Source organism: Cyrtonyx montezumae, unplaced genomic scaffold, assembly GCF_038088225.1.
Source record: "Cyrtonyx montezumae isolate F1298 unplaced genomic scaffold, pur_monq_1.0 scaffold_8, whole genome shotgun sequence".
Lineage (NCBI taxonomy): Eukaryota > Metazoa > Chordata > Aves > Galliformes > Odontophoridae > Cyrtonyx > Cyrtonyx montezumae.
In genome coordinates, this window is record NW_027072089.1 from 32774116 (window position 1) to 32800351 (window position 26236).

Consider the following 26236-nt stretch of genomic DNA (forward strand, 5'->3'; position numbering starts at 1 on the left):
TGTGCAACAGTACTGACATCTCTCTAAGACAGATGAACAACAACAAATCTGTCTCAAACTGGGGGGTGAAGGCTGAAAGAATTGATAGCAGACACCTGGTTCAACAACTGGGGGCCAACTGAAAATGAACATAAAAAGCAACATGTGACTATGAGCCAAACTTCTTACCCCATAAACAGTGAGCAGCTCAAGAACCCATGGAGCTCTCCTGCACAGCAGTCGGCTGCATGGTGGTATCTCTTCATCTCGGGGTTACGTCTGCTCAGTGATCCCTTAACTTTGACATCACGATGCTTTACCAGTACAGATCCTTGGTAAGGGACTAGCAGTTATGTTTTAAGTTTTGATAGCTTTGCTAAGATTATATCTTAGACTGACTGTTGGCTTTGTTAGCTTTGTTAAGATTTTATCTTTGTGCACATAAGATCTCTTAGATATAAATCACTGACAAAGTCTGGGACTAGGATTGGATCCAGCCATATCTAGGATCCCTACTTCTGTGGTTCAAGGAGTTTAGAAAGAAAGGGGGTCCATTCTGAACTTCTGAACTTCTTGACTCAATGGGAGGGCCTCTTGTAGGCATGTACTTAACCCTACCCTCTATGCAGTCAAGTGTATCCAGCCCTCTCAGATCTTGTCAAATCACTCTCTAGTTGTTGAGTGTATTACTGATTTTTAGTTTAGGAGAGACAGTCCCCTTTTTAACCCCTTTTATTATTTTTTTTAATTTTTTTTTTAATGCATCATATGTATTTATTCTGTTTTGCAAGAGTTATCTTATCTGACTCCTGACTAATAAGGAAGATACCTCACACAGTCACTCTCTTTTGCTTGTATATTTCCTTCATTTTCATATGTGGGACTTGAGAAATGTCTGTGGGTGGATTCCTATTTGTACTGTAGCCAGTATGAATATCGTATCCTACCATATCCTGGATGACAAACATGTCAGGATTTTTCTTCCATTCCCACTGTTTCTACTGCATAACCATTTGGCCCACATAATATTCTTACATTGAAGCCCATCATTAATATGCTCATTAATAGCCATAGGATATTTCTTTTGCAGTCTTCATTCATTCTTCTCACTAGAATAACTGTGCATTCTTAAGCCTTTCTCTTCAACTGTTTGTTTGCAAGTCAGGATATTCCACTCTTGCTGATGTTTCATCCTTATAATGGACAGGACTTGAGAACTGTGAGAGCTGATATTTTACATCCCCTTTCCATTCCATCTTTCTCCCCTCCTTTTCTCTCTTCTCTCCACTCTTTTCTTCCTCACCTGTCTTCCAGTTTGTGCTAAAACTATATTCAATACTCCAGAGAAATGAAACGGCCCAGATGTTGTTTATATATGTACACCTGCCAGTTAATGAGTTAATAGATTATATTTGTTTTTATAGTAGTACAGACACTGTTGAGTTATCCCAAATATTTGTTGCTAACAAAGACAGCACTATTCCCAAGGAAAATAAACTGAATTATAGCAATTAAAATAAAAGACACGTTCTCGAAGTCATGAAGTCAAATATAGGAAAGTTAGGAAATTCCAGAAATTAAGGCTTTTCAAGAAGGTATGATGTAGTTCTATGTATTCTCTTCCACAGAAGCTAAATGTGCTGGACTACTTTGTCTAGTTCTGGGCTCCACAGTTCAAGAGAGACAGGGAACTTTCTAGAGAAAGGCAGAGGGCCACAAAGATGATGAGGGGCCTGAAGCACCCTCTTTATGAAGAAAGGCTAGGAGAGATGGATCTGTTCAGCCTGGAGAAGAGAAGACTGAGGAGATCTTATCAATGCTTAAAAATAACTAATGGTTGGGAGTCAAGTGGATGCAGCCAGGCTCCTTTCGTCAGTGTCCAGCAACAGGACAAGGGGCAATGAGTACAGACTGCAACAAAGGAAGTTCCATAGGAACATGAGGAAAAACTTGTTTACTGTAGGGGTGACAGAGCAATGGGACAAGGCAGCCCAAAGCGGCTGTGAAGTTTCCATCCCTGAAGATATTCAAAACTCACCTGTACACAATCCTGTGTAATCCTCTGGGGAACCTGTTTTAGCAGGGTGTTGGACTAGATCTCCTGGGGTACTTTTCAACCCCTATGATTCTGTGATTCTGTGGAAGTCTGTACACATAAACCCATGCAGAGAATGAGGCACTGTGGTTTCACCTTGAGTACCTTACTATATTGCAAATATAAATTTTATTTAAGGCACATCACCATTAATATTTTCATGGATGCTCAGCAGTAGAGATGTTAAATGCTGGCTTTTTTCATGCCCAGAATGCTTTATGTGTTCAAAAGTCAAATCCCAAATACATGACTTCTGAGGTATCTCTTTTTTGTATCACAAGATATATATCTTTCAGTGCACTTAGCACTTGGGCAAATTAGATCCAAGCACTCAAGGCAAGCCTAAAGAAGATGAAGGACTATCAGAAAATTCGCTTATGAGCAGCATGACGGTAAATGACTTTCCCCATACATGAACAGAATAGAGCTCACAAAGAGAGACTTGCCTCACTAAGTTTCAAAAAAATAAAATAAAATAAAAAAAGCAAGAACTCTACAGCTTCTTTGTCTACCTAATGCTGATTTATCTGTAAAGGGTAACTCCTAAATTTCTTCTGTATACGTATGTATTTGTCTTTGAATTTCCTAATGTAAATAACCCAAAGAAGAATAATACTAGCACGTTTCTGAGCATCGCTAGGGTTGAAACTCTTCATGCTCTAACACAACTCCTTTAAGTTTCATAATAGCATGTCTCATTTTTCAGTTCTCCACATCTTAGGCTGCTACCCCATTTCTTTGTATGAACTAATGACTGTATAGCTTCAGGAGGAGTTGAATCCATGGCTTGACTAGTTAAGTGTTATTCCTTTCTCTCTAGGAGTATTCTGTCAGATTGTGACTTAGATAGCTTTTACTATGACCACATGATAGGCAGAACAAAAGGGAAACGACATGACTGTATGACTTATGGCATGGGTAGCAGAAGGAGATGGTTCCTCTCAGCGTGGGGTCTTGCCCACAGACCGGGCCAAGAGGCTGTGACTGACACAGGAGATCAGCAGAGGGAGGCTGCAGTGCTTCCTTACAGAAGTATTAACACAGATTGATCTGTTCACTAAGGAAAGAACACGAGGCAGGAAGGTCAGGAGGCAAGAATCAAACCTATCACTCTTTAGTGAGTGAGCTTTGACAGGTCTGTAGCCTTTTCATCCTAAGCTTAAATCACTGCACTTCCCCTGGCCTGCCTTCCAGCAGGAAGAGACACAGGGAGCAGTGAACAAAAAGGCTTTGAGTTCGGTTGCCCTGAATTCAGCCTGATCCCTATTAGCTCAGAGCTTCACTTTCAGAGAAAACAGCTGCTGAGCTGTGAGCTGGAAGCAGACCCAGTAACAGTGGCATCTTCATGGAATTACGCTCCGGCAGTCCAGCAGGTCGCTACAGAGTACAGAAAACCTCTCTTCTTGTGAGACTTATAACCTAAATAAATTTGGACAGCTTGTCTCTGACACAGAGGTTATTTTGTTGACCCTGTTCCAATGTCTGATGCAGTTCAATTTCTCAGAATCACTATCAGTGTTAACATGGATAGTTTTCCATAATATTTTTTCAGAAAAATAGGTAGACTGTTTTGCCTGAAATAACTCATATGCATTTATACTGAAGATAAGAATGGACAAGACAAATATTGCAACTGCAATGGTTATAGCGGAGTTGTAAGGTGCTGAAAATAGTAATGCTCATTCCTGCCACTGCTTATAACACATATCTCAGTGGTGTTTCGGTGCTGTAGAATCTGCTCCTGTTGGAGTCTGGTAGCTTAAATCCTTGTGCACACAAAAGCTACCCAGTAGAACAGGCATTTGTCCATGTGCTGCATATAGCAAAATCACACTGTGATGTGTAACATACAGTACAGATTGCAGTATATACTGTTCTAAGTTTATTTTGAGTCTTCTGCATTTTCATAAGACAAAAAAATATGATCTATATCATCTTACAACATTGGCAGTATGAAACATACACACAGTATGCATTTTGAACTGTAGCATATGTACAGAATGTTCACAATTTAAACAGGGGAAATGTAACAGAGCATCTATCCGTGATCCAGCTAGGCTTACTACCATGGTATTAGGAACGTATTGAAATTTTAGATGTCTGTAAACTGGAAAGGCCTCAGGGCTCATTTTATGAATTCTACACCTCTTCCACCTCCATTCCCCTCTCCCCACTGCTGACTGCAAATGCCTTCACCTCTCTGCAGGCTGCAGATGTTTCCATGATTCTTAAGAAGTGCTCTTGAAGAAATATTTGCCACTTGCCAAAGAACTAACGCTGCTGTCACAGAACAGCAATTACACACCAGGAGTAAGGATAAGAACTGGACACAGCTGTAGCTCTCTGAAAAGCATACTACTCTTTTCCAAACCTCATGGCATTTGCAGCCTTTTCCCCTATTTATGAACATGCTGCAGTGAGAGCTCCATAAACATCTCCTAATAGCCAAAAATACTTCCAGTTCTTAAGTGCAATTTTTCAGCACAAGACCATATCGCTGTGAGAGTAGGCATGCTCCTCATGGAAATTAAACATTTTTTCTCTTTTCTGCTACATCCATGTTAAAAGGGACTATTCAGCCAAACACTCTTTTTGGTCTGCTGAGATGCCAGTTTGTATGGATACTTCTATTATACTTCCATATTTTGCGTGCAAATACCATGCAGACAAAGCTGCACTGGAACAGTGTATTTCTGCAGGACACAAAACTTCACAGTTTTGGGCTTCTAACTGATAGGCCTTTACTAGTAGAGAAATTAACCTACCCCCATGGGCTTTTCAAAGGGTTGATACAGAAGACTACATAGCACTTTAAACCCCTTACGTTGCATTCCCTGCATTTTGAAAGAAAATAATCTTGGTGCTTTCCTAGTGGCATGACTGACTTTTCTTTGGTTTTTTTTTCCACCTGCAATTGATCAGAGAGTTACTCTGGTAAAAACAAACAGTGGAAATGAAGAAATGTTGTTACAACCCTTTTCACGCCCCCTGCCAGAACTACTGCAATCTTATATCAGTATTTTGAATCTGGATGAGGGATTACTATAGCTGCTGTAGCTACGTGCTTGTAAGTGAACAGTTAATGCTCTCCACAGTGAAGTGAAACACTGAATTTTCACAGCAGTGGTCATTTGTAAAATGAGTAATAGTTTACCCTGCATAACTTGGCTGTGTAACTTCTTACTCCGTGATGCCTCTCAGTTGAAATTACTAATTTTGCAAGAATTAACGGGGTAAGTTGATAAGAAATTAACTGGGATTCCCAAGCTGGGGATTTCAGAGTTCCTGCAAAAAGCCCTAGAGAGCTGTAATAAAAATGTTAGTTTCTCTTATGGTTTCCCTCAGTGCACTGTATTGCCCAACTGGGGTGTGCTGTTTGATCTCAGGAAGAGCAGCTGATGGTTCAAAGCAGCAGTGCCCAGATACTTCAATGCAAGGCACAATTATTGTATTTTGTCCAAAGAACAGAATAGCATTTTTCACTACTTCACTAAAATCAACAGGAATGTTTGAGGAATTAAGACACAAAGTGTTGCCCCATTCAAGCCATCTAATATGAATCAGGCCTCTAAAACTGAGGTGATTTGCTGGTCAGGAGGGGTTTGTAGCCAAATCCCTTTTTTATACATCTGGGACTCTGCAACTTAGAGAAAGCTTGCAAAAGAACAATTCAGAAATTCAGAATTATACATGATGCTTCCAAGAAGTAAGGAATAAATAAATCACCCCATACTGTGAAGCACGAGGTATTTTGTAGTACTGCGTGCAACTGAGTGCGGCATTCGGACCTCTGCCTCGTCAGCATTCAGCCTAACTGCATCGTGTGTCATGTCTGTGGTTCTCATGAAGCATGATGGACAGACGGCCTGCTCGGCACTGCCAAGGCCCTGCCATGCCCCTGCCACTGTGTTGATGTCACAGCACCAAACTCTGTCCCTCTGACCCACTCTGCCTCAGCCCTCACACTCCCTCAAGACGGGATCCCCGGTTGCCTCAAATGTCGGTCCCTCTGCTTTGTCCTTTTCAAAACTGAAAGCTCTACCTCGGGAATCGGCCCTGGCATCTAACTCAGCGCATCAGCCGAGCCGCATCTTTTACGGTGGGCCTCTCATGAACAAGAGAGGAGGAAATCTCGGCCGTTCAGCACAAACCGCCAGTTTGCCCCGCACCGGGAGCACAGCCGGACACGAGGCCAGGCCTACGGGGCCAACCTTCCCGGCTCCCCGCGGCCGCTCCGCTGGGGCTCCCATCGCGACGCCGGGGCGAGCGGGAGCGACCACCTCCCCCACGGCGGGGCGCTCCCCGGGGAGGAGCCGGCCGGGTCGCGGCGTGCCCGCTCGCCAAGTTGAGCTGGGAGCAGCCAAACCCAGCCCCCGGGCGCGGGGTGGGCGGGGAGGCCGGCCGGCTGGGCGCCTCTCCCGCACGGAGGGGGAGGACGGGCGAAACTTTGCTCCCCGGTTGCCAGGAGAAGCGAGGGGGAATGGGCCCCGAAGCGCTGCCGCTCGGCCCCTACGGCGGGGCGGCCGCCGCCGCGCTGCTGCTGTGCGCCGTGTGCGTGCTCTGCAGGAGGAAAAGGTACCGGCGCGGAGGGGGGAGCGGGGCCGGGGCGCCGCAGGGAGCGGGGCCGCGAGGCGGGCGGCGCGGGTGGGCTGCGCGCCGCGCATTGGGCCGCGCTCCCTCCGCCCGCCCCTCCGCCGCGAGAAGCCCTATCAGCGCCCGGCGGGGACCCGGGGCGGCCGCGGGGGGCTGAGGTTGAGGGCGGTGGGGATGCGCGGGCGCCCTGGAGCTCATCGCCTGGCCGTGGGGCTGGCGTCTGAATGTGCGCGGTGTGCTCAGAAGTCGTCGGCTGTGTAGCGGAAGGGAGACTGTGCGGCTCTTGGGAACCTTTTTCTCGGAGTCCAAGGTGCGCTGCGTTTATCTGCTCCAGAGAGGTGCAGCAGCCGCACTGCGAGGGCAGCTTTTGTGTGACGCTGCACCAGCGATGTGATGCGCGTCTTCACGGCTTTTGTTGGTGTCTCCCACTCCCGCTTTAAGTTTGTTTCAACCGTAGCGCTTAAACTTTTCAGAAGTTACAGAGAGGCGCTGGGATACTTTCAGTGGACTGAAGACGTTGTGAAGGGGGCATGAAGCACTGCCTGGAAGGGATCTGTCTGCTTCTGACCAGTTTCTTTATAGCAAACCTTTTCCCAGGGGTCCCTTGTGTTGCTCATATTGATGTTCTCCAGCATCAGTTCCTCCCACATGGATGAGGAACAAATGGATGTAAAGGCTTCAGGGGAGGAGGAATAAGGAATAAGTCTGGAGTTCTATTCTTTTAATCGCGTAATACACATTGCGAATAATAAATTTAATTCTTTAACAATACTTACTTTTTCTGATCTTTAGAAGATTTTGAAGGTGCAGCAAATGTGCAAGAGCGAAAAAAAGGTTGTCATTATACGTTTTAAGAACAGTCAGAAATCAGTGTGACAGCTTCTAGACCCAAGTGTAACTTTGGGACCGTGTGCAATAAGGAAATTTTGAAATTCTGAAATTTCTCGCATTGAGCTCAGAAGGTATTTGGCCACTGAATGTAACAAAGGTAGGTTAGTGCCACGATGTCTGCTTTGGAAACAAAATTAATGTGGTTTGAGATGGGGAACCCAACTCATAAGTGTGCAAGGAAGACATCTCTCTGAGCATTGGAGTGGGGTCATCTCCTCTGCCTCTCAGCCTCCCTGAGCCAGTTCTGCAAGGAAAACCAACAGAAACCTCTTCATTCTTTTGACAGGTTTAGTTTTCTGCAGGTTGAACTCCCTAAACAAGCTTGGCACAGGAGTAAAGGCATGTTCATGGCAAACTGCAGTGGGGTTAGGTGCTGTCACATCCATTCAGCCACTAACATTTGTAGAAATGCTGCTGTTCATAGAAATACTAGCAGAATTGTAATGGGCTGATTTTTTTTAGAAGTAGAAGCAGGCAAAGCACTTACTGTCAGGTTTTCAGGCAGATGTGGATGGTAGCCAAAAAGGGCCAGAGAGCCCATTTTGGGTTATTTTCATCACCCTCATGCCTGTAAAGTTCTTGAAGTCATTTCTGTGGAGTCTGTAGTAAAATTGTTTGGACGTTTGTTGCACAACAGAATAAAGGCATACAGGAGGCCTCAGCAAAAAGGCATGCTGTCTTGCCCTAAAAGCTGGATGGCTGTGTGATTAGTAAAGTAATTGTGTAAATCCCATGCTGTCTGTGTAACAAGTATACAAAGCATCAGTGTGCAAGCAACTGGAAATAAAAAATGACATATAAAAAAAACCATCCACCTCTGTGCAGTACAGGCCTCATCACAAGGCAGTGATGTCAAAGTACTGTTCTGCTCCAAGAAGTTCTCCCTCTCCCCTCTCCCTCTCCCCTCTCCCTCTCCCCTCTCCGTCTCCCCTCTCCCCTCTTCCCTCTCCCCTCTCTCCTCTCCCCTCTTCCCTCTCCCCTCTCCCCTCTCCCCTCTTTTTTCTCTCTCTTTTTTCTCTCTTTTTTTCTCCTCTCATGCAAAGAAAGGAAATTATGCATAGTCTTGAGAGATGCCTGGCAGCAGCCTGGCTGCCTTCTGCTCTGCATTACAGAAAGCTGTGCTAAAGGTGCAGTGTGTTAAGACCTGGGAATATGGTTTATTTTGTGCTCTTAGAATTTAGTGCAAGTTTTTGGGCTGCCATGTTTGTCTGATCCTGAGCTGGGGCTGTTCAGCATGGAGAAGAAAATGCTCCAGGGAGACCCGGTAGTGTTTTTTCTGTACTAGACAAGGTCTGTAAGAATGAAGAAAACAGACAGTATCTGTTGTAATTGGTCAAGAGAAAATAGTTTCAAACTAAAAGTGAGGAGATTTAGATTAGATATAAGGAAAAAGTTATTTACAGTGGGTGTAAAACAGGTTGGCCAGAGATGTGGTAGATGCCCTGTCTCTGGAGAGAGAAGGGATCAGGCTGTGCAGGGCCCTGAGCAACCTGATCAAGGTGTAGGTGTCCCTGTTCATTGCAGGGGACTTGGCCTATATGGCCTTCAGATGATCCTTCCAACTCAAGCAATTCTGTGATTCTGTAGTTTACCTACTTCTCTAACTTGACATTTCCTCCATCTGTCAGATTCTTCTCTCCCTTTCTCCTGTTTGAATGTACTAATCCCAACAGCAGGCTGGGCTGTCCCTCTCATGCTCAGGCATCCATAGAAGACAACTGGGAACCTGTTGATGTAGGAAAGGTGACTGTTGGCAAAATAATGCACGAATAAATGCCAAAGACATAGACTGTAGCCCTCACTTGGAACATACCCACTTGGACTGAGGCATAAACAATTTGGTTTTGCAGAGCTTGCCTATACTGGAGAAAACATTGCTACTTCACTTATGCAGGTGTTATAAAAATGAATATCTTGTATAATGTTGATGTGCTTATACTGATATACTAACTATGTAATGGGATTGCTTCTCATGTTTTAGGTACTTAGACAAACTTTACCAGAATAATCAAATTTAACATCTTTACTACACCTATGTGTGGCTTCCACCTGGGATAGCTACAGTAGTCAAATGTGTATATATAAACAATGTATATATAGAGTTTAAGTAAATACACACAGCCAAATGTAACCCTGCCTTGGAGCACTGGGTTAGGTTTGCTCTGCAGGATGATGTCTCAGTCCTGCTCAGCTCAGTGCATGCAGAACCACTGATGAGCTGCTAGAGCTGCACCTGCAGAGTGTAACAAGGGGCTATGTGTCCCGAGGAAAGAAACTCCCCACATCCTTAAGGTTCCTTAAGTAGATGTCATGGGATTTCACCTTGAGTGGCATCAGCTTCATTCACTCAGGCTGAGCGCTCATTACCGTACCAAAGATTTTGTTAGAAGTGTTTTATTGTCTTAACCTGCTATTACGTTTATCTGTAGTGCCTTTTGGTGTAATCCAGATTTCAGGGTGAGCTCAGTACAAATTTTCTTATTAAAAGTATTTACATCCAGTGTTTGGAGACAGAAAGAAAGGCAGAGGAATTTCCTTTTGCATAAATGTTTATCATTTGAGTGCTGGTGGCAGTAATAACACAAAGGAAACTAATTGGAGTCTTTGCCAGGTTTTGTATCACAGATGGTGAAGAAACAGAAGTAGAACAAAAGTTTCCTTAATCACAGAAAATTTTATTTTGAGTTAAACTTCACTGTCAGATGAAGTTCAATGCCTTCAGCATGCTACAAAAAGATCTCCCTCTTACTGGTTAATAAAGAAAAGCATATCCAGGTTGTTTGCTGGGGAATGTGTTTTCTCCAGTGAGCTTCCTTTCTGTGTATCCCATGAAAGCATTTCTGCTATGGCAAAACCTGGTGATTTCCTAGTCTGCAGATTATTCTCTTATCTTCATGTAATAGCAAACTCAGCTTCAGATTTATGTTGCTTTTTTGTTGTTGTTGTTGTTTTTTTTTTTCCAAACTGTTTTTTCACTGACTGTGTGCAGTCTCACGGAGTGGGAGGTGGCACTGCAGGTGAAGGCAGCTCCTGCTTGTCTTCCAGCAGTGATGTGCTGAAGTCAGAGAAGCGTGCCTGAGATCAACAGGGATTGGCTCCTACTGACACACATAGGGGTTCCACTTCTTGCTCAAGTTGATTCCTACTTTTGGCTGCTTGGGTCAGAACATGGTATTTAAAAACCTTGAAAATGTAGTAGGTTAGACTTAATGTGACAAGAAATACTTAATAAATTTATCAGAAAAAAAATTTGTTACCGTCTGAGCTATGGATTTAAAGCCTTGTTGGATTCAAGTGTCTTTCATTTCTATCTTTTATTCTATCCTCTATATCACTTCAAAATCCATACTACAATATTCATCTAAAATATTTTCCCCAAAAAATTGCTCTCTTGAACCCAGATAGTTATTGTTGAAAAGAATATAGATTCCATCTTTTGCCTTCAAGAACATCTTATCCTTCTCTGTGACAAGCTGTGAGCTTGCTAACAGCTCTCTTACCAAGTGAATTGTAGTTCACAAGATGTCATCAGCCTGTCTTTTTTACCACTTCTGCTAATTTAGGCAATATGTTAAGGTAGTTTTCTGTTGGAGAGAACATCAGGAAGGACAGATAGGAGGATACTGGAAAAATCTATCCTCTCCTTTCTTACCCTGGCTTTCAACGTTGACCTTTTTCACCATCCTCCTTGCTGGCGTTATACGGACTGCATGTGTTTTTTGACCTCTTTTTGCTAAATTTCGTTGCCCACTCTTACTGTCTCTGTTTTGAAAAGATTAGGACTGAAGTGTGAAACTATTCAAGGCAAAAAAAACCTCTTTAAAGTTTACTTAAATAAACTTTTCTCAAAAAAAAAAAAAGAAAAGAAAAGAAAAAGAGGACCTTTATTTCTCACCAGTGCTCCTGGGTTTTCTGTATACATCTCACTGCTGTGCCACACTGTGGTAAAAGCTTATTATTCTGCTTTTATCTTCAGTCAAGAGTTAGCAAAGATTGAATAAAATGTCAGCAAAACTGTAGTATTCTCAAGACATACAAGACCCAATTCACTGGCTTTTGAGCTCTCTTGCACTATTGACCTGGAGAGCCATTATCATGTGGGCCTTGCATAATAGTGTGTCCCAAGGCAGGTTTTCCTAGGTTATTTTCAGCACCACTTCTCAGACTTCTGAAACATTGTCTGTGTAGCATGTACATCTTGGGTTCTGTTTCCAGCCAAGGCTTTGAAGATGACACTGAAGATGACACCTACTTTAGCAGACTACCAACTTTTCAATAATCTATGATTTACAGTGTTCTTTGCTTAAGGTACACTGCCACCTAGCAACAGTTTCTCTTCCCTCCCAGTTTTCTTGACCTACTTTGTCAGGGGTTGTTCTGCTTTAGTTTGTACCTGGTCTGGTCTTGATTAGGGTCTAGAATGCATCAATAGATGCCACTCTGGTAAATGTATGGGGTGGGGAGACAGAGATATATGTAGTGGTTATCAGAACTGCTAGCTTCAGATTTCTTTCTAATATACAATGGTTTTCAATTTTTCAGTCATTTTTCCTTCCAGTGTGTTTGTGAAAGATGCCAGTCTTTTCCTTTCTTTCTTTTTTTTTTTTTTTTCTTTTGACTTTGCTTTCTACTGTTTATTACTGTTTGGAAGAAATAAAATTAAAGTATGTGAATTAAAGGGAATTGCTTTTAGTTCTTTTTGTTATTTCAGTGCAATATGAAGCATGGAGCATTCGTCTAGTGCACTGTACAGAAATGCGCTTAACTTACAGGCAGTACTGAACAAATGACCCTGGAGTTATCCTTCAGATTGATAGTCCTACAAGGCAAATCCAAGCAAATACAGAGTGCAGAATGCACTGCTTCAGAAATCAGATTCAGGCTTACTACTATACTTAGAGAAGGAAAGCCAACAGTAGTTGGCAAATTAGCTGAAATGTTATACATAAAGACAGAAAATAAGGGCAAAACTTAATACTAGTATCACAGATCCACAGTGTGATTGAGGTTGGCAGGGACCTTAACTCCATCTGATCCAACCCCTGCTCTATCAGTGACAATCAGAGCAGGGTACTCAGGACCCCTTACAGGAGGTATTAACTGCTTTTCCCTAAAGCATGATGGTGAAAACTACCAACTAATGCATTTTAATCATTGGCAGTACAAGTACAAATCTCTTTTCTCAGGCTACTTCTGGACCGATGTGAATCCAGACCCACAAAGCCTCCTGGACCTGTAACTCCTTCAGTGAGAAGGTTTTTCAGTGGGATGTATGGATCTGGATGTGTCCAGAACCCAAAGTCCTGCCTGCTTGTTCCCCAGCTGCAAGCTGGATGTCACCACTCTTTCCTCTTGATTTACAAGTAACATAGCCAAGAGCTTCACATGGGGCTCCAGTGATTGCCAGAGAAAAATCTCTCAGCAGAAAATGTTTTTCCGTGGTATAACTAATCAACATATATCAAAGAACTGCTGCTGGCCCATTCCTGTGCACCTATATGCTCAACTACAAGTTCTAGTTACTGTTCTAAGCCAGAGATGCCACATTTTGTCAAAATATTCAGCCAAACTGTTGGATCGTGTCAGCTGCTTTAGTGTTTTGCTCAGCTATGAGAATTACTCTGTTTGTTTGCTTATTTATTTATTTATATTTCAGTCAAGTACTCAGATTAAGAAATTGGGCAGGGCTTGTTTTGTCAGGTAATGTAACTGTTCTTAGTGCTCTGTCAAATTTAACTTAGTTCTAGGAATGCTAGGGAGTTGAAGGAAATATAAAAGCTAAAAGAAGCAGCATAAGTGCAATGTTAATATCCTATGAGAAGTTAAGGAAAATCTCACATTTAAGTTGGCAGTCTTCTTCTCTTTTATCCAAGTTTTATAGAGCTCTTTGGTAGTGGAGCCAAGGCTGGAACTTGTTTTCCTGACTTCTAGTTTCATGCTTTAACTTCCTGCATTTCCCTTCCAATACACTTACCATATATGACATTATAGCTGTCTGGTAAACTAACTTTTTAAGCCACGAGGCAGATTTTGAATTCTGATTTAAAACTTTTTCAGCATTCCTTCTCTTTCTCATCCATTTACTGATTCTTCTACAAGATGCGTGTAGGTTTTAAGGCTAATATTCATTTGCACGCCGTCTGGGAGAATTTTGGCTGACTGAGAGTCCCATAAAACAAAAGTTTCCTTTTTACAAACCACATGGAGCTTGGCTGTAGATATTCAGTTCCTTTCTCCACAAACTGTTTTTAATGGTGCCAGATTCTTCTGTTTCTTCTCTTTGTTTGGCACATGTCAGGAAAAAAAATCTTGGCTCTCATGTAGAACATATCTTGTTTCCTCTTAACTGCTCGTACTTTCTATTCTTAATTCAAATCAGAAAAAAAAAAAAATCCAATGGTTGTGCTTCTAGTGATTTAATGTTGTAGTTTCCTAAGCAATATTCTAATGTTCTGAAAGAATATTCTCTTCCATACTGGAGGCCTGGCAGTAGGAGGTTCTAACTGAACACAATGGATGTGCTTCTGTTGATCTGGGGGAATATTTCTGGTGCCCTGGCAGGGTGCCCTGCCTAAACCCTGTGCAGGCAGGTGAAGGAAGAACAGATGGGCATAATGAAGCTAACATAGTGATGTTAGAATAGTGTCCTCTCAGTTGCACATTTGACCCTTTCTGGCGTTGCATTGAACACCCAAATTGCAACACCACTCTGCGGGGTCATGGCCACAGCGGGAAGTTGACAAAGCATCTCCTTGCTGGTCGGTGGCATCCCAGCATTCTGCCAGAGAAAGTATGGGGTTTTTTTCTACCAGCTCCTCGTATTCGTTGCTGATAGCCTCCCTCTGCACCTGTGGAATTCTGTGAGTCCGTCTACTCCTGATTGCTGAGAGAGGGGAGCACTACTGAGCATGGTTGCCTATCTAATTTCCCGTGGCCTCCCAGCAAACCAGCAAACTCATTACTGGCCTGTTCCTTCTTCATCCAAGGTCTCTGCTTTTCAGAAGGGCTGTCCCCAAGTGTTTCCTGAGTGGTCCTTACAAATTCTTACATCACTCATCTAAAAAGAGTGAACCAAATGTGGACATTTTTTTGAGTGACACATAGAAGAAAGATGATCACATAAAATAGCCACACTTTGATTACCTTCTTAAGTAATGAAGTACTTAGGGGAAAAAAAAAAAAAAAAAAGGATGGTCTCATTTCAATGCTGTGTGAGCATTGCAGGAATTTTGCAATTATTAGCTCTGAAAGTAATTAGCTTAAAAAGAAAATGAAAAGAAAAAGAAAAAAAAAAAGGAGCCTGCATATTCCTTAACAAGAGAAACTACTGCTATTGAAGCAAAGTAGACAGAAACTGCAGGGAATTTGTGATTAAAATGAAGTTCCTGAGAAGTCAGTATTTCAGTCTTTTTGTACTTTCCCTTTGTATACGTGCCAGAATGGGGGTGGATTGCCCCTTTGTCGTGGTGTAATACTTTAGTCTCTGAAGACTTCAAAGAGATGGTGTCTAACATTCTAATAGGGCTCCGAGGAAAATGATTGTAATTTAAGATACTCACACTTTGCTATTTATTCTGCATAACCAAAGAAAGATGCTGGCCAAAGGAAGGACAACCTCTTAGATCTCATCATAGAGATTCTGTGCTTGTCAACATTTTTGTCCATTCAACTGGTGCTACAGTAGCATTTGGTCATTGCTTCTGTGGCTGGAATCATGACTGTTTCATGATTTCCTCTTCAGTGCTGGCCTGGTTCAGTAGGTTACAATAGCACTTTGAAGAATTTCTGGTTTGTGGTAGGTCACAGCTGTTTCAATTCTTTCCAGCTTGTTTTTCAATGTGAGTGGCTTCAGGATTCTCATTTGGGAAGCTTCTCTGAAGCTGCCTCAAATGGTGGAGTTGGTAACAAGGTATATATATATGGGTTTTTTTCAGTTGTTCAATAATTGATCTGTGATACTTAACTCAGACTTCATTCAGAGAGAAAGAGCTTCTGTAAGGTTTGCTTTTGTTTTGATATCATTACCTGTAAAGAGTACCCAGAGGACTATGTGTTTTGTACTTACAACTTTTGAAAACTTCTGTTATGTTGTTGAATTGAATTTTTTCAAGTTCTTTAAAGATTTTCAGATGTCTGTTTGTAATTCAGCCTGTTTAATGTTTTGCTTCAATTGCTAACTTCCCACCCATACAGCTGGGGGTGAGGGATGTTGCCAGACCCTGCACTATGACTTTTATACGTGATTCTCTTATGAAAAGGAGTAGCTGTGTAGCTGTGCAAGAGGTGCAAATGTCTCTCAGTTCAGGACTCATCCAAGAACCAACTGTAAAACATGATGAACTTGCAGAACTGATATTTGGGAAAAAATAAAAAATAAAAAAAAAATAAAAAGAATGTACTGGGAGGACAGGCTTATACATGATTCTCTTTTTGCCTCCAAAGTGCATGGCTGAGATGTTCAGCAGCAAGAGAACTTAGTTGCATGTATGTGATGATGAAATACTGTGCATGATGGTATGTAAAAGATGTTTGGGACCTTTCAGAAGCAGTTGTCATCACAGTGTGTGTGATTGATAAGGATTCACTTCCAGGTCCTAAAGTGCAGCAAGGAGAGCTCAGATCTGGGACTCCTCCTGAAGACCCAATGAGGGAAGTTTGAAGTCTGAGTCCCAGCAGCTTGCGTGTAATAGCCTTTAAAGCCAGGCTGAATTATCTGTCACCACTAAGGAGCAACAGAGTTGCTCACATCAGGACTGGAGAGTTTGCCTGTGTCACTGTTGAGTGGCTTGGGAAACAGCTGCTTGCGCAATGTCTGGTTTGTGGTTGAACAGACAGCTGAATTTCTGGCATTGCTGCTCTGAGATAGAAAAAATGGTAATTAAGCTTCAAGAAAAGAAATCTTGCATATGTGAATGAGTGAAGGTTTTTTTCTGTAAGCTGTTAGTTTCTTGCATCCAATATAGTGAAAATGCTGCTAGATCCTACTTAGAAGATAAAGAACTATTTCCTAACCCATGCACTTCCTCAGGTACAACCACATCAGACATGATAAATTTAGAACCTTAAAAGCCCGTTGTTCTAAAGACTTCAAAAGCTGTATGGTATCACTCTCATCCTAAGAAGTTAAAACAGACAGTGCTGAGAATCTGGTGGGCTCAGATTTGGGATTCCTGGGTTTGTGGGAAAGTTTGGGCTTCCTGGTTTTGTGATCTCATTTGGAGAAGTAGGACATTCCTTTGTATTTTGCACTCAGAAAGAGACTTCAAATGAAACACAGTTATTGGGACTCATCCAATCTCATCTTTTCCATAGTCTAGGCCACTGCCATGACTTCTGTATCAGCTAAATTGAACTGTTTTTGAACAAAACTGTGTATGGGAAGATGTCCTCTGGTTTATTTTTTCCTCCTGAAAGACCTTAGAGTGATGAATAGTCCAGTGCTTATCCCACAGGTTGCACTGCTCATAAAACTTATCTTTATGCCCTTGCTTGAAGAAAGAGGGATGAATTTAGTATCATCAGTGGATGATGAGTCCTTTTAAATAGTGAAAAATATTAATTAAAGAATGAAAGATGCCTAGGGTGGCACCAGATACTATTTCAGGCCACATCCTGTTCAAAATACTGTATACTACTGTTGCAAATAAATATTTTGTATTTTACTGTGATTCTTGCTTATTGGTGCAGGCAGGTTCCCCTGACATAATATGTTATTGTGGATTTCTGCATATCCTTTCTCCCCAGTCCAAGAGCATTTCTATGGACCGCTGTACTACCTGCTGCTGTTCTGTGGTCTCTGCAATGAATGCTGTCTTGTTCTGGGGAAAGGCAGAAGAGCAGTTACATTTTCTTAACCAAAGTTATAAAAAACAGGGACAATTCAGACAGGACCAGATGAACTAATGTTTCATTTTTTTTACTTAAATACTAAAAGGTCTTGTTTGTTTTGTACACTATTTCAGTGTATCTTGTTATTAATAATGCCCCTGAGACTATTGCTTAGGAGCCAAGAATATGTGTTTTACACTTCTAGAGTTTCAAATGCTCAATAGAAATTGTGAGGGATAGCAACTTGAACTGTAGTGCTATGGTTCATTTCACCAAACCTAAAGCCCAAGAAGCTTTTTCTTGTTTTAACTGCTTTCTGCATGAGTATAAGGTGATGGTTTGTAATGTCAGATGGTTTCTATCATCAGAGCATGTGAAAAAAATCCCAAACAACAGTACACATATAGCTGTATATTCACGGAATTGGAAGTGTTAGGAAAGTCCTTTGGAGGTTCAGTTTTGGTCCCTTAGTAGTCATTCAAATAAAGGCTTCACAGCCAATTCTGTTCTCAGTGCAGGACTGCTCTGCTAGAGATGGCAGGAAGATGGAAGTCCCCGTGTGCTCTGCGGAGATGATCCAGCGTGAAGGCTGCCCTGGGATTCCCACATGTGCACAGCATGGCCATCTCCCATAGCTTTTCTGAGGGAACAGGAGCAAAAGCTCTGGGTAACAAAGCCCCTGCTCTTGCTACCAGTGATCATTTGTACCTCTGGTATCTTATTTAGTCCCAGCAAGTCCAACCAGATGTAGCTACAGATTCAGCCCTGTTGAATTCTTCTTTTTACCCTTTGTAGCAAATACGGAGTAATCTCCTTAAAGGCAGTAAGGGAAATCTTTCCTGTCACTGGTAGTCAGCTCTTTTCTCAAGACTGTAGGCGGGACAGATCAGTTGCTTCTTCACTGAAGTATGAATTGTGCAAGTCAGTACAGAATACGGTCATCCATTCCATTTTCCAAGGTTGGTCTGGTCAAAGCAGGTGCAATAAACGTGTCTGCATGCTAAATTCCTCAAAACTCTGTATATGGAAAGCAAGTTGAATTCTATAGTATAAATGAGGTCCTTGGGCTCTACAGTAATTCAGCTGATAATCATTATAACCTGAGTGCAGAGACTGGCTAGTGAGTAATGCTGGATTTATGTCAGTAACGGATGATGTCTTTATTTATCACTTTTTCCTTTTTCATCAGGCTTTGTATTTTGTATCATCTTACTACAAGGTATTAAGGTGTTTTTTTCCTGATTTCTCAATTTTCCCCTTTTACTGTTAACAAAATTCACTTTGCTGAGTAGGAACTGTCTTCATCAATTCCCATTGCTCTGCTCAGGGGATAAGCTAGGCTAACGCGACCCTTCTTTGTTTCATTTGAGTAGGTTTTGCTAATTGCATTTATCACACTGGAAGCTGTAAGGGGATTTTCCATAGACAAAATGACAAAAAAATTAAGTGCTTTTGTTGGTAAGTCACCTGGCAATTCCTTCTGGATCCTCAACATAGCTGTCAGCAGATGTGAGTGTCTTCTTAATGTCCACTGCCTCTGATTGCCCTTTATTTCCACTTTGATCTCTTTGTGTAGCATTTGTATCTCATCTCATCGGAAGAAACCTGCAAGCAGGCCATGATGCATCTCCAGTCAGAAGCAGAGAGAAGGAAAGAGAAAATAAGGACTGAAAACTTGGTCTACCTAGTAGGAAGAAGTTTCAGTTTGCTTCCTATCTTGTGGGGGCCACTCTCCCTGTCCCACCCCATCCTTGTATTCTTACTTCCCTCTACCTCAGCTCATGCTGGTATACTGCAGCTTTTACAGACCTATGGGACAGGAGACATCAACACTTTGTCCTTCCAGAAAGCTCTGATTGGCTTCCCGGTTATCCATATGCACCTATCTTCTACCCCAAGTACTGCTCAGTATACTCATAATCAACCAAAGCATTCACCTTTTCCCAGGATCATATTGTTATTTTCAACACGAAGATAGGATTAGATTTTATGAATGTTCTTGGAAAATACAACTGCATGAATGTCAAGCCCCGAGAATGAGATAGCAGCTGATAGTTGAGTGAACTGCCTCACAGAGACAGGTAGATCCATGCTCTGGCTATTGAAGAAAATTTGTGTTCCATCCTGATGGAGTTTACTGAACCGCTGAATTTATAATTATAGATGTTTATGGATTTCTCAAGGTTTATGCTAAATCAAGGTACATTGTGATTTTTTTGTCTAGCTTTAAAGTTCGCCTTTGAGTTATCCTATAGTCCCTTTTCGTCTTTGACTTGGTCATGAGTAGCTTGAAAGATTCTTGTCTTTTCTAGAAGATCTGTCTTCTGCAGGACTTCTTCTTTCATCTGGGAAAGGGATTAGTGCAGTCACCATTCTCTTCATTTATATAATTCTGTCATTGCTATGACACCAGCTTAATCTTCTTGATTGGCTGATCAAACTGATTGTAAACAGTTTTAGGCATAGTAAAAATTAGTGCACTTAAGTCTTCCCTGATTTTCCTGGCAGTTTTTCTGTCATTCAATCTAGCCTTTGCTTTTTATTTTTTTTATTATTATTATTTTTAAATGTACTTAACTTTGCTCCCATGAAATATCTGCTGCAAGCGGCATTTTTTAACCTTTAGGTCTCTTATTCTGCTAATTTCATTTTATGACAGATTAAAACAATTAAAAGTGAAAACAGACCCTCATAAGGTTTATCACTATTGCAAACAGTGTTCAACATGAGTTTTTGGCCATATCTGAGATGTTTCAGGTTTCCTGTTAATTTCAGCAAGTCCAGGATTTTAGCTTAGATATGCGTTTGCACCATACAGTTTCTACAATGAGCTGTCACACATCCAAATGAAGTAATCTCTTCTGTAGGCTCTTTTGTAAATCTTCAATTTTTGTATTTCATAGCACATCGATAACAACTGAAATAATTTTGTGAAAGGCGAATTCATTCAAAATCATAGCAAACCTCACACACACACACACACCTTGTGGGCTTTTGAGAAGGGAAGGGACCTTTGATCTGGGCACCTGCTTTTGTCAAGAAAGTAGCTTTTGATTTTGAATCAGAGAAATTTTCATTTTTATTTTAAAAGAGGAAAATAGTCATGGATCCCTTTTGGGAGAGTTAAAGCAAATTTCTCGATTCCATTGTAAGCACCGTGTTTTGCCAACCTGCTTGTATGAGAGAGCAGTGTGATTCATCCATCTTCATATCTCACCAAGGTGTCTGTGCTTGCAGAAGCCCTGGGACAATTGCAGTCAAATGGGGAGTTGGGGTGGAACTGCCCAGGCAGCTCAGCGGCTTGAGGAGCCAGTTTAGTGGTGCTGCTATGGACAATGATTGCATGGCATTTTCTGTGAGTATGACAGACTGCACCATGGGAAAGAGAGTAAGTCCTGATGTGAATGTCTTGTAACCTGACCATGCACAAGTTCTTTTCCTCTGCTTGAGCTCGACTTCCCTAAAATGTTAGGGATAATACTTGCAAGTTTAGTTGGGTTGCCTAAGAAATTTCTTTAAGTTTTGGTTCAGGAAACGGCTGAAGTGAGGACTTAGTTTAAAGCCTGTGAATGGCCTCTGATTTTAGTGGGATTTGTGCTGCTAAGCTGAGCAGAAGCTATTTTTTTTTTTGACAGATTAGCACTTTCTTACTGAGGCAAATGTGAATTTATGGTTTGGTAGTATGATGTAGAATATACAATAGTATGTTCTCCTCATAAGTATATTTCCTCACTTCAGTGTAACTAATTCCTGTGGAGGGAGGAAATCTGGTACTCTTTTACACTCTAAACTAAATTTCAGTGCTAAGTTTTGATGCAGTTAGAAAGCATCATTAAAATCTTCAGAACCTGGAACATAGTTCTCATCTCCTAAAAGTCTTTGTGAGACCACTTCTTAGTTGGCAATTGTGGTTATTTCAAAGTAGAACTTTCACTTCCATAAGAATGCACATGTTGGCTGGCACTTTAAAAGGCTGGAGCCAATTTTAGGTTTTCTTTCAAATAAAATTCTATGTATATTTGAATTGTATGGATGCCATAATCCATTCTGACCACATGGCCCTGATTATGAGGCAGGTTTTTCTCCCATTCCTAGCACTGTGAAACAACAACTTGTCTCTCATTATTTTTTGAGTCTGTAGCACCAGCAGTTGTGCTGCTAGCTGGAGTTAGCACACTCACTGTCTTCTGCACATTGCAACTGCAAAACTCATCCGATATTTTTCTTTCCATAAACTGGCAAGCTTGTAGGATACTAATGTTTTAAAAGCAATCTGAATTTTAATATCCTTTCATAATTCTGTTGACTTACAGAAGGCAAAAGATCTCAATTTCTGTGTTAAAGAGAACTGCCTTCAAAGTGTTTTTTTCATTCATATGCTATATATAAGATCCAGAACACGGTTAGGGATGGCTGTCTTCTCGCTGTGGATGACATAGTATGTGAATTTTCTGCAATTGGGATGACAAACTTCATCACATAGTCACTAAAAGTGATGAAGGAGCTTATGAACCACAAAGATTTTGTGACTCTGTAGTATTTTTGTTTGTTTATTTTGAGTGTTTGGATACTGAACTACTTCTTTAACCAAATCTGTCCCAAGTTTCTGAGAAAGTTGTCACATGAGAACCACCCTTGGTATCCCTCAGCTGCTCAGAACTGAATTTTCCAGAATTTCTTCTTGTAGCTTTTGTACAAGATAGTTCCTTCTAGTATGAAAAAAATTTCTTGTGGCTAGTAGAAGTAATGGGCTTTTTCTGTTCCGAAATGTGCATGTGTTCCTTCCCACAGAAACCAAATATGAGGGGAGAAGGATGGGAGGCTGAGGAAAATCGCAACAGACGCTCCGGGTACAGAAGGACTGAGTACATAGGAGGTAGTTTTTGTCCCATCCACAGTTGTAGCCATACTGAGCTTCTTTTCCTTTTTTTTTTCCTTACTTATTTACGTTATTTATTTATTTATTTATTCAAATAATAGAGTCTTTGCCTCAATGTCTGTCATATTTATGCACTTAAGATCATGGAGAGACTGTGTCCTTTGTTTCCTTCTTATCCTTAGTATACTGAGTATCTCTTATCCTAATCCTGAGCTCAACTCCAAATTGGCAGTTTCTCTCTCCACTTTAAAATCATTTCTTTTTTAACTAGGCAGTTATTCTAAATGAATGAGAGCTATAACCAAAATGGAAGATAACTGCCTGTATATAACGGAAAAGTGAAAGTGTAGGGTAGGTAGTTTAAATCGATGTATAGGAAGTGGTAGAACCTTAAAAAAAAAATGAAGAGGGATTTTTTTTTCTCTTCATGGAGAAAGGCAGAGTGAAGAATCAATAATCTTTTGATTACTACCAGATTCAAATGTTCCTGCTATCTTACCACACTAATTAACAACAATGTATACATTTTGAGAGTTGGACTAGCTGTCCTCCAGAGGCGTCTTCAAACCCCAATCATTCTGTGATTATGGATGCTTGGAGCTAAGTCATTTTCCTTTATTTCTGCTGAAGATAGTATTTCAGGCACTGAATTTCAGGTTTTCTTTATATTCACTTAGCTGTACTGTCTGCTGTCAAAATTTAAACTTCGCTATAATTTGCTAGAACTTACTTGATATGTGTCTTTTAAACAATATCAGACCTCGTCAGTCTACAGCCCCCCTAGATTTTAAAAAAGAAGATAATCTTTTTTTTTTTTCTTTAAAAATTGATTTATATTTGAGGCCACTTTTTTGTGTCAATTACCGTTTATCATCAGTTCAGATACTTGGGTATCTTTAGCTGAAACGGAAGGCTGAAACTGGAAGCAGTGCTGGAGTTGGTAGGAATCTTCAGCTTCAGCCAAAGTCATATGTTGTTGTCAGAAAATCTGACCTCTTCTTGTAGGCTGATTAACAAGGAGTTCAGCAAGGGGTTAGTCACAACTTGAGATTCCTGTTCTGGGCTATCTACCTTGTTTTCTCTGCACTGTGAGATCCCAGGGCGCTCACCAGTCTCTATAAAGCTACTCCACCCTCATGCTTGTGCCAGGAGTGCTGTGACGATACAGTCTGCTTTCCGTGTCCTTTGCACCTGTTTTGGACTGATGAACTTTTCTGACTTTGTTCAAGTCATTTGCATTTGTTCAACTCATTTGCAGCAGGGAATTGAATGTTGCCTGTCTATCCCTGTGGAGCGAGGAGTACCTCCCTTGCTCAGCAGTGAGCATCCTATTAAATAAGGAAGCTCTGTGCATGTGTTCTGAGTAATTAGAAAGCTATCTGGGTAGGACCTTAGATAGGATCACTGAGACTTCCTCATGTATGAAAAGAAAAACCTCTCACATATGCAGGAGTAACTGAAGATAGTTGATGTAGTATGAAGTATACAGTCATTTAATCTTGGCTTATTTAAAGTGGTGACTGCCATAACGAATACATTTTTAAAGAAAGAAAGAATATTAGGCAAAGGCATTCAAGCAACTTTTTTGTAACTCTCCTAGATATACTTTACCATGCAAAAAATACTGCAAAATGTTGGTAAGTATCTTTTCTCCCACAAAATTGAAATAAAATTCCTTACTCTTTTTCAACCTGGTGCTTCTGCCAGATTTGTTATGTTGGGAACATGATGTGGTATAAAAGGCATCTGTAACCTCAGGCTCTCAAGAAAAGGCATGTTTTATACATTATTCTCATCTCTTCGATGGATACCTTCTAGGAAATGTCTTTGTTAGTTGTTCTTTTTTTCCAGTACAGAAATACTGCTTCAACATGTTCTGCACTGAAATGTCAGCGTTGTGCTGTTGTGTAGGTGGTAGTATGTATTATACACAGTTTTCAAAACCTGAATAATCAGTGATGTGCATGACTTTGCCAGGGAAAACAAATGGCTGTGTCATTTTGATGTCGGTATATCAAGAAAATGTAACCTATAAAAGTTAATTAGCATTCTTCAGAAGGGGGATGTTTAACATCTTTGTTTCCATGTTTTCAGTTTTGTCAGAAGCAGGAGGGGAGTGTTTATTCTGTTGCTAATGTATACCCATAGGTTTACAGATTATTCCATGGAGTTTTAGCTGCCACGCATCTGTCCTCTTCAATGAATGGGTAGGTTTTCCACTCACTTGAACAACTGCCTAGATTCACTGAAGAAAAATGTATCACAGACTTTATTAAACTTTTTACATAGTGTTTATCAATAAAGCTCCTTGAGCTTGATTAATTGTGTATTAAAATGAAGTTTTTCCAGTGACTTCAACAGGAAAAAGAAGTGGACAGAAGATGTAGCTGTTTGCACTCTGGCATTACTTAACTGTGCTAAAGTAAGTTGTAAAAATTAGAGGACAGGTTGCTTACTCACTGACTGCTTTGACAAATTCTTTCTGGCATGAGACCTCTCTGAGGCTGAAAAATCGAAGATGAATGAAATTGTACTTCTGTAGTAAAATTAAATTGTTGGCTTTACAAATATTCCAGAAATGGAGGGGTGAGGTTTGATTCTGGAGATTATTTCCAGATATAAATTTTCACATGAAATTATTTAAGAACAAGCAGTCAGTAAAGAGATCAAATTTCCATGTTGATATGCCCCATATAGAACAAATAATCCTTAGAGGCCAGACTTTCAAGCTGGCAAAGCCTGCTGAGATGCACATGCTGGGTACGGTGTCCTTCATTAAATACTAAAATAAAAAGTTAAGGCTCCTATGGATAGAAATTAAAAGTCTTGTGGATAATTTGGCCTATTTTCCATTGCTCTGCAAGTGTACCTGAGTCTTTGATTTGGGAATTAGCTTTGATATTGCAATGCACTGTATGTATAAAAACTTGGTGTTCCTTTCAGTGTCACCTTGGATGGTGGCTGGAACCCATTCAGGGACTCCAGCATTTTAACTGCCTATGAAAATGCCTAAGCCTGAGCAGGTCTTGGAGTTGGTGAAAAGAAATGATAAGGGACAAAGATTTGAAAGTTCATGAAATGTAATAGTTGCAGGGAAGGGGAGTTAAACAAATGGTGGGCTAGGTAGCAGGGAGAGGGGACTCAGGACGCCTAAGTTGAGAATAATGACAGAGGGTCTTTGTCTCTGAGTTGCTGCTGTTGAGATAATTCTGTGCTCCCTTTTTGTGCTTAGGCCTGTTCTGGGCAGAATCTGTTCAGTTTTGCGATCTCTGATTATAAATCCCAGAGCATTAAGGGCATGAACACTGATCCTTAGTTTGAGGTAAGCTTTGGTATCTCACTTAGCAGTGTCAGGCCAGCGTCTCAATGCTGAACTTCATTGAATCATAGAATCACAGGGGTTGGAAGGAACCTCTAGAGATCATTGAGTCCAACCCCCTGCAAAGCAGGTTCCCTACACCAGGTCACACAGGTAGGCGTCCAGGCGGGTCTTGAATATCTCCAGAGAAGGAAACCCCACAGCCCCCCTGTGCATCCTGTGCCAGTGCTCCGTCACCCTCACCATAAAGAAGTTCTTGCGCACATTCGTGCGGAACCTCCTGTGCTGCAGTTTCTGTCCGTTCCCCCTTGTCCTGTCTCCATACACTGCTGAAAAGAGTCTGGCCTCACCACTTTGTCCCCCACACCTCAGATATTTATAAACCTGGATCAGATCTCCTCTCAGTCTTCTTTTCTCAAGGCTAAACAGACCCAGTTCACTCAGCCTTTCTTCACAGGGGAGATCCTCCAGGCCCTTCACCATCTTTGTGGCCCTCTGCTGGACTCTTCCCAAGAGATCCCTGTCTTTTTTATACTGGGGAGCCCAGAACTGAACACAGTACTCCAGATGAGGCCTCACCAGGGCAGAGTAGAGGGGGAGGATCACCTCCCTTGACCTGCTGGCCACTCTCTTTTTAATGCATTCCAGAATG

The 26236-nt window shown here is 41.4% G+C and overlaps 2 protein-coding genes across 2 annotated transcripts in view; one reads left to right on the forward strand and one right to left on the reverse strand.

The window, feature by feature from the left end:
• BHLHE22 (basic helix-loop-helix family member e22) overlaps nt 1-26236 on the reverse strand; it is a 253806-nt gene that overhangs the window by 115971 nt on the left and 111599 nt on the right. The gene's annotated exons all lie outside the window — the stretch shown is intronic.
• The window catches only part of LOC136058463 (cytochrome P450 7B1), a 120081-nt gene continuing 100325 nt past the window's right edge, over nt 6481-26236 (forward strand). The window contains exon 1 of the mRNA XM_065751911.1: nt 6481-6649. Coding sequence (XP_065607983.1) covers nt 6555-6649 — 95 coding nt within the window. The 5' untranslated portion in view covers nt 6481-6554. The remainder of the gene's footprint in view (nt 6650-26236) is intronic.